We start from the raw sequence: 8,190 nt of genomic DNA on the forward strand, positions 1-8,190 counted from the left end.
CCAGCCCTGCCTTCAGCAAACAAGGCCTGGGGCAGAATGTGCCTGGGGAGTCCCTCAGAGACTGTTACATTTGCTGCAACTGAAAGGAGGGGAGGTGTGGGGGAATGAAATGCAGTGGGAAAGGCTAGAGGGAGCTGACCTCTTTGCAGTGATCACCACAAGGAGGCACTCTGAACCAAGGTCTGGGGCCCTCCAGAGACTGCTGCATGTGGAGTTGGGCCACTGCCCTGCTGCATACTTTTCCCTTTCTGCTGTGCCCTCCCCCATTCCCTTCAGAGCCAGGCTCCCCCTACTTCCCTGTAGCTCCTGCCATCTGAACAAGGGGAGGGACTGCAGAGAAGGGGCAGGACTGGGGGGTTGTAAGGTGGTTGATCACATGCCTGGAGCTTTGGCTCAGGCTCCTGAGGCTGAAGAAGGATAGATTGACCTCACAGGTATCGGGCTGGGCCAGGACTCCATGCCCCTCTAGCCCATGGAGCACTCTCACAGAGGCTCCCTGGCCTGCAGAAGTTGAATTCAAAGGGATAAACAACAGCAGGTGCTTTCTGTTCCCACTGGAAGTTGCTCTCTTCCCCCACAGAGCCCGTGCTGCCTCTGTACCAGGAAGGGAACTACAGCACAGGATTCCCAGCTCACAGCAGGGCCCCTCACTGGACCTCTAGTGCAGCAAGCGCTTGGCTGAGGTAGTCCATGCAAGTCACTCCTGACCAGCCAACTACTGGAAAGACAAAGAAGTGAGACAGTGATGGCTCTTGACAGGGAGCCCCAAACATTAGAAGAAGCCAGCATCAGAGCTACCACAGCAGGCCAGGCCATGGCTGCTCCCCAGGAGCGTGCAGCCACAAGCATGAACTGCTGAGAAAGGGAGCTCAGGCCCAGTTTTGGGGAAGGAGGCATTCCACCCTCCTACTCCCTCTCCTGGTACATGCCTTAGCCAAGCTTCTGGTCTGCTGGGTAGGGAGTGAATGAGCTGGGAGGTCCCATACACAGGGCTGAGGCCCATGGAGCAATGCTTGTCCTGACTCACCATCCGGCTGAAGTCTCCAGCAAACGTCACCCCTTTGTTCGGCCGCTGATCCTGGGACCCCGTACTGCTGCCACTCAGGGAGTTCCGGCGCATGATCCCTGCCAGGGCCAGATGCAGCTGAGGATGGGTCAGCACCAACAGAGACATAGCAGCAGTAGCTGTTGGGACTGAGCCTTCCTCAGATACAGGGCAGTAGAGCGCATGCTCTTCAGGGTGCTGGTTAAAGCCATGGCCCACAGCTGTTCTCCATGCAACACAGGGCAGAGTCTACCAAAGCACCCAGCTCCATGAGGCTGCCCAAGACTTCCCAGAGGTGTGAGCCCAGTGTTGGGGGGGGTGGGCAGGGTCTTTGGGCACTAGCAAAGAGCTGGTACCTGTGGGCTGCAAGAGTTCCACACGCTGGAGGCTGTTGCGCCTGGATGGGTTGAAGCTGCCTTTGGAGAGGCGGCGCTGGCGGCTAGAGAGCATAGCAGCTGGAGAGACTATGCCTGGGGGTGGCTGCTTTCCCATCCTCAGATACAACTCTTCGATCTCCTTCTTCTGCATGGACTGCAATGTCTGTACTTCCGAGAGGTGCCTGGGGGCAGACAGGCCATAAGGGTAGGAGCAGGGGCTGTGGGTCCCTAGGGACCACGTAGATGTGGGTCTGGACAACTGCCTCTTAGCCCAGTTCCCCATAGAGAACAGAGGGAGGGCCTGGAAGAGTGCAGCAACGGTACCTGCCCACACCACCAGGATACACCTTTTCAGCTCCCCTTGGCCCCACTCACTTCTGTCGTAGATTTTGCAACTCTTCCCAGATCTCCTCATCCTCACTCTCGCTGTCATCGCTGCTCAGGTAGGAGGAGCTGCGTGAGTAGCTGATCCACACCTGGCTCAACACTGCCTGCTGGGGGTTCTCAATGCCCACCTCCTGCTCTTCCACTCCAGGCCCATCGTGGTCACTCTCTGCTGGTGCCACTGGTGTCCCCTCCTCAGCCAGCAGTTCATCTGGGTCCTGTACTGCAGTCTCAGGGACGGAGTCAGAGTCATAGCTGGTGCTCTCCTGTCCATCAGGGGAGCTGGGTACCACAGGCTGGGGGGAGTTGGTGGCTGCTCCAGGCTCCCAAGGCTCTTGCCCACTCTGCTCACTGTCACTCTGGCTCTGTTGATCTGGGGGCCTGTCAGCTGGGTCCTGGGACCGGGTCACCTGGAAGCGGCCCAGAACCTGGGGTCTGGCCTCTGACAGTGAGCAGGGAGAAGTGTGAACAAGAGATGGGCTCTGCCTGAGCACAGGTGGGAGCCCTGGCTCAGCAAAGTCCAAGATGCACCCCCTAAGCACTGGTACCCAACCCATAGAAGAGCAGGCTGCCTAAGCACACCTGCAGCAGCATGGGAAGCTGCTTGGTGGTCCCTCCATGGAGCAGATACCACTTCTGAGACCCTCCAACCCCCCCCAGGGTCAGGCTGCCCCCACACTTGTATGCTGCACCTCAGCCAAGCAGCAGCAGCATCCCTGCTCCACGTTCCCCACCCATCAGTCTCCTTGCCTGCTCAGCACCTCACCTTCATTAATGGGCGACAGCCGAGTCCTGGGCATGCTGGGCGCAGGTGACTCCGAGACGATCAGGTGGTGACTGGGTTTGGGGGAGCTGAGTGGCACCTGGAAGACAAGGCCACAGGCAGCATCAGCAAGTGCCAAGCCACTCTCAGCCCCTACCCTGCACAAGATGCCAACAGGATGCCTCCGTGCTGGCTAATGCCTAGCAGCAGGTGGTTCTGCACCGAGCTGCAGGTACTAGCTCAGGCCCTCAGACTCTAAAGAGATTGCCACAGGCCTAGCTGCCCATCAAGACTTCAAGCCAACCTAGACTGGCTCACCCCAAGGGCAGTGCTTCATCCCTGCAGCTCCACAGCTAGTTCAGTGCACTGGCAGAAACTGCCCTAGGACCATCCCACCATCTCAGTGCTGGAGCACCACAGCCAGGCCCCTCCACGTGACCCTACCAGCCAGCAAACACGGGGGGAAGCAGGGAGGAAGGAGGATGGGGGTGGTACTAACTCAGCAGAGGGGGCTTCCTTGCTATTCGTAAGAGGTCAATATGTCCTGACAGTGCTCCCCAATGCCCAGGTTCTTCCCAGGGGTCTGACCAGGCCCCTCCTGCAGCTGCTTGATACTTGGTACAGAGGCAATGCCAAGTCAACCAAATTCTCCAACCCCTCAGGGGAAGAATGGGATCTGGTCCAAGCACACAGCATCCAGCTCAGCCTGTCTGCCAAGCCCAGACCCCAGCAATAGGCTCTGGGGGCACAGGGAATCTCCACAACCCAGGCAGGGCATGGGGAGCAAAAGAAGCACCTGCTTACCACGCTGCTGTCCAGCCTCTCCACAGCACTCTGTGTTGATAGCGGGTTCTCTGTGGCTTCACAGTTTCCAGGGTCCTGCAAGACTGGAGCAGGCACTGGGGCCAAGAGGGGATATGGAACCAAGGCAGCAGTACTGGCCTCATCCAGTTCCCCAGTCCCATTGCAGAGCACAGCTGGCTCTACCAGGGCTGAAGAGTCAGGGTAGACAAAGTGCGTTGCTCCTGGGTACAGCGCCTGTGGCTGAGAGATTTGTGGCGAGTAGACATGCCCACCTGGGCTGGGGGGTGAGGAGACAGCTGGCAGCAGTGTCTGGGCCACAGTCATCACTGCCAAAGAGAACATGTTGGCCAGCGACAGCAAAGGGGCAGCTGGAGACCAGTGGGGCATGGCTGGTGTGGCACTGGTCACAGATGGGCTCAGGGGTTCTGGGATGCTCAGCCCTCCTGGAGGCAGCAAGGTGGATGGCTGGGTTGGGGGAGACTGTGTCAGTGCAGGTGGGAAGCCCCCAGTTTTGGGACTGGGAACAGTCTGTGGGAACTGGGAGATGGGTAGCTGGCCTGAGGCCAGGCCAGGTGCTGTTAGGGACGGCCAGCTCTGCACAGCTGCACTAGGGGAACCTGTGGAGGGAGAAAACAGTGAGAATGGCCTTGGGGGGAAACAGAAAGACACAGTTCCCACTGGTGCAATTCCCTCTTCCAAAACTCAAACTCTCTTTCTGCTCAGAGAGACTGCTGCCCCAGTACCTGCAGATGTTCCTGGCAGTGCAGACCACAGCATGTTGGGCTGGGTCCCTGGCAAGGGGTCTGCAGGGCTGAAGATGTCATTCTCTGATGGGGAGCTGCTCAGTGAAGGCTGGATCAGAGACTGCATTGACTGGCTAGGGCTGGTGTAGCCCAGATCTGGGACAGAGAGTAAGAGTCATCCCTGGTACCATGCACAGCCACAGCCCCTCCTACCGGGCCCAACTTACACTGCCACTCTGACAGCAAAGGCCCATGCCTGCATCTCCTTCTGGCAGGCACAGCCATGCATTTACTGCTTCTTGGGCTCCCAAAAACCCAGATGCCCTCCCATCTTCTCACTGCAAGACATCCATTACTATGTTGCCAGCAGGCAGCACAGAGCATCCTGACCCACTCCAGAAGATAGTGTGTCACAGACAGAGAAGGCAGGCAGTCACTGGTGTGGACACAACCTCTAAGTGGGAGATGTGGAGATAGGGGTGTCACAGTGCCATGCTAACACAAAGCTTGGCAGGACAGATACATACCACTTAGCGAGGATGATGAAGAGACGGAGCGGGAAAGTTCCTGCAGCTGTAGCTCTGCCTGCTGACAAAAGACAGAGACTGAGCCAGAGCAAGGGGTGGCATCTGGCTCTAGAGATGCAGTGCATTCACTCTCAGGCCCCCAGTGCAACCCATTACAGGCACCCATGAATATGTGCAAGACCAACCTGTTGCACCCACCAATCAGCAGGAACCAGGCCTGCAGGGTCAGATGGCAGAGGCCAAGTTCCACTTAGCCTGGGGAAGGGAGATGCCCAGGAAAGACTTGTGGAAGCTGGCTGCTGGGGCTCCCCCCTTGGCAGATCAAGGTGGCATCAATGAGACTGTGGTAGGAATCAGGGAAGCCAGGATTTGTTCTTCATAGAGAGCTGCTCCCTCTCCCTCCTCCACGTCACACAAGATGGGCAGCTGCCCACTGGGGGAAGAGGGAAGGGAATAGCTTTGGCAGAAGGGGATGAAGGGTACTTACTGGGCAGCTGGCAGCTGCAGCTGCCACAGGTGATGGACTCTCAGCCTCGGGGCTCCCAGCTGCCTCCAAGCTAGTGCTGTGCACATCCTTGCGCAGCAGGGTCTCTACGCGGTGGATGATGTCCCGGATGCGGTGAATGAAGCCTTCCTGCTCTGACTTGAGGATGAACTCATTGTTGACCTGCAGGAGTCGAGGAGGAAGATCATCACTGGGAGAAGCAACCTGGGGCCCTGTTCCCCCAGCCCCAAGAGCAACACTGCACACTCACCATGACGGCAGCTATCTCCTCAGGGTTGTCACCATCCAGATCAAACTTGAAGGTTACCATCTTGTTGTTGTAAGTCTGCAACTGGCATTCCACCACCCGGTCACTCTTGTCAGAGATCTGCAGGGCAGGGGCAGGGGAGGGTTAACTCATGCAGGGAAGGCTGCTGTATGCCACATAATGGCCCCTTCCATCCCTGGACAGCAGAAGGAACTCACCTTGGGGGAGAGCAAATTGGGGGAGCCAGGGCTTATTGTCCTAGCCCTCCCTCCTCCCCCTTAGCTGGCAGGCAGCACACCCAATCCCACACCCACCTGCTACACTTACATTTGTGATGCGCAGCCTGGACCTGGCTCGACGCCGCAGCAGCTTTCCTGATGGCCGCTTGGCAGGCAGCTTGGTACTCCGCTCACTGGCTGACAGCCCCTCACACCCATCGCTCAGGCCAGATGCCACATCAGATGCATAGCTGTGGCAGAGGCCCCAGTATCAGGCTGCATACAGTTCACATCCTGTCCTAAGATCCTTATCAACTGCACCCTGCTGTCCCACTGGACCCTGAGCCTCTCGGCCCCGAATTCTCCTGCTTTATGACAAGACCTACACAGTCCTAATCTACACCATCTTCCCAGCTCCCATTCCTCTGTGATCAGAGCTAGCTCACTCCAGGTGCTACCCTGCCCAGGTGAGATGCTGCTCAGCCTCTCATGCTGGGGGGCTCACATGGTTCCAGCATGCTTTGCCCCCACATGAGGATACGGTCCAGTCATACCTGTCCACAGGGGAGGAGAACTCGCTGGCTGGTGCAGAAGGAAGGCGCTCAGAGGACATGCTCACTGCAATGCTCTGCAGGGGGTGGGAAGACTAAAGTGAGGGGGCAGCACAACTACCCACCACCCCTCCCCCACATCTACATCCCCCACAGCAGAGCCGCCTGCTACCCTCTCTGCCCCAGCCCAGCCCAAGGCCCTGCTCACCGAGGGGAAGCAGCAGTCTAGTGGAGCAGCAGGTGGACTGAAGGGTTCCCCTGCAGAGAAACTGCGATGGGACAGGTTGGGGGAGTCCATGAACCCTGAGGAGCTCAGGTAACCATCTGTCTCACAGTCAGCTGCAGAGGACAAAGTGGAGTCAGAAGGCTGGCCCTGGGGCCAGCCATGCAGAACTCCTGGCTTCCAGTTTGCTGTGGAGAAACTGCTTTCTGCCCAGGCTCTAGGAACAAGGGCTGGTTGGGCTCTCCCCTACCCTACCCCACCGATTCCACACATGGGAACTGCCATTTTTCAGAAGCAGGGAGAGACCAGGCAGCAACTGCCTAGAGAAAACAGTCACCAGAGCAACCAGCTGGCACATTTAGGGCTCTGAGCAATGTCAGCTAGATGCCAATACACTCACCGTGGAGAAGCAGGGCACTGCCCCACCCCCCATGAACCCCATCTCTGTGGCTGGCCAGTGTAAGGCAGATCCCCCTCCTTCCCACCCCCAAAAATGCTGGGCCACACCCCCACAAGCAGGAGCCAGGCACTGTCAACATACAGGTAGCAGAAGAGTAGCTGGTATGCCGGTACAGGAAGTGCTGGTGCTGGTCGGCTTCAGGTTCCTCAGGCTCCGGGGGGAAAGTACCGTTGAGCATGGAGTCCCCAGAGCCAGGTGTAGTTGGAGAGGGTGCAGGGGTCCCCGGTGCCAGAGGGGACTTCAACTCCTCCAGCAGCTGCAGGATGCCCTGCTGCTTCTCCTGTTCCTTGCGCTGCAGCTCATCTTGTGCCTGCTTCAGCTTCTCCCGCTTGCGCTTGATGGCCACCACACGGTCCCGCACTGCCTTGGCTACCAGCTTGTAGTCTGCTTCACACACAAAGCCCAGGGTTACCTGTAGAGGCACAGACCAGCAGCATTAGGTAGCGCAGCCCTGCCCTACACTGCCTGGGCCACAGCCTTTCCAGCCTTAGGCTGCAGGCTGGTAGAATAGTTGGGCAACTAAGAAAAGATGGGAACCAGGCACAGGGGAGATTGTGGGCCTTAGAGGCCCCAAGAGGGATATTTATAGGGGAGAGGGGGAAGGAGAGGAAGGTGAGAGTGGTGCTGCTACCCAATCCTCACTCTTGCACCTACCATCTCCTGGGCCACCTCCTCAGCCACGTCCTTGTAGAGCTCAAAGAGGAACTCAATGGCATTGTTGTCCTTGTACTTGCCATGAAGCTTCTTGGTGTCGTCCATGCGCAGCCAGAGCTTGAGGCCAGACTTGATGCCATCATCCTCCTCAGCCAGCTCGACATGCACTCCTGTGTCCTCCTGGAAGAAGGAATGCTCCAGCAGGTCCTGAATAGTGTACCTGCCAGAAACATAGTGGGCTTGGCATGGGGAGGCAGGCCATCTGGCACAGTTAGGGGGAACTGTAGGGAAAGGGCTGCCTGACAGGAAAGCTCCACTTGGATGTGCAAAGCTCAGCTGGCTGCAAACAAAGATGCCATCTCCACTCACAGCAGCACCGAGGCCAGGCACTATACAGACCCACAGCAGGGCTGGGGCTGAGACAGAGCCCAAAACCCCAGCCACCCCTTATCTGTCTCAAGGACCCATGGTCCAGGCTGCCTAGGGCCTGCACAGCAGCCCCATGTGCTCACCTCTCATTCTTGTTCATGCGGATGCAGCCCTCTATGATCTCCTTCAGCTCTGGCACTTTCACTTTATAGAAGCTGTTGGGTTTCAGGCCCTGTGGAAGAGCAGTCACCCTCAGTCCAGCAGGTCCCTTCCTGCAAGGGCCACCCACAGCTCAAAGGATTGCTTAGTGGTACAGGGCT

At 58.0% G+C, this 8,190-nt stretch overlaps 1 protein-coding gene across 1 annotated transcript in view; it reads right to left on the reverse strand.

The window, feature by feature from the left end:
- Positions 1-690: 690 nt before the first annotated feature.
- Positions 691-8,190, reverse strand: part of WNK4 (WNK lysine deficient protein kinase 4) — a 39,447-nt gene continuing 31,947 nt past the window's right edge. Inside the window, exons 9-23 of the mRNA XM_019505005.1 lie at positions 8,014-8,102; positions 7,502-7,721; positions 6,929-7,259; positions 6,373-6,503; positions 6,168-6,241; positions 5,723-5,864; positions 5,399-5,515; positions 5,131-5,310; positions 4,644-4,704; positions 4,117-4,272; positions 3,374-3,990; positions 2,573-2,669; positions 1,798-2,248; positions 1,402-1,604; positions 691-1,125 (exon numbers count right to left, since the gene is read on the reverse strand). Coding sequence (XP_019360550.1) covers positions 773-1,125; positions 1,402-1,604; positions 1,798-2,248; positions 2,573-2,669; positions 3,374-3,990; positions 4,117-4,272; positions 4,644-4,704; positions 5,131-5,310; positions 5,399-5,515; positions 5,723-5,864; positions 6,168-6,241; positions 6,373-6,503; positions 6,929-7,259; positions 7,502-7,721; positions 8,014-8,102 — 3,222 coding nt within the window. The 3' untranslated portion in view covers positions 691-772. The remainder of the gene's footprint in view (positions 1,126-1,401; positions 1,605-1,797; positions 2,249-2,572; positions 2,670-3,373; positions 3,991-4,116; positions 4,273-4,643; positions 4,705-5,130; positions 5,311-5,398; positions 5,516-5,722; positions 5,865-6,167; positions 6,242-6,372; positions 6,504-6,928; positions 7,260-7,501; positions 7,722-8,013; positions 8,103-8,190) is intronic.

Source organism: Gavialis gangeticus, unplaced genomic scaffold, assembly GCF_001723915.1.
Source record: "Gavialis gangeticus isolate Ggan-Ray unplaced genomic scaffold, GavGan_comp1, whole genome shotgun sequence".
NCBI classification, from domain to species: domain Eukaryota; kingdom Metazoa; phylum Chordata; order Crocodylia; family Gavialidae; genus Gavialis; species Gavialis gangeticus.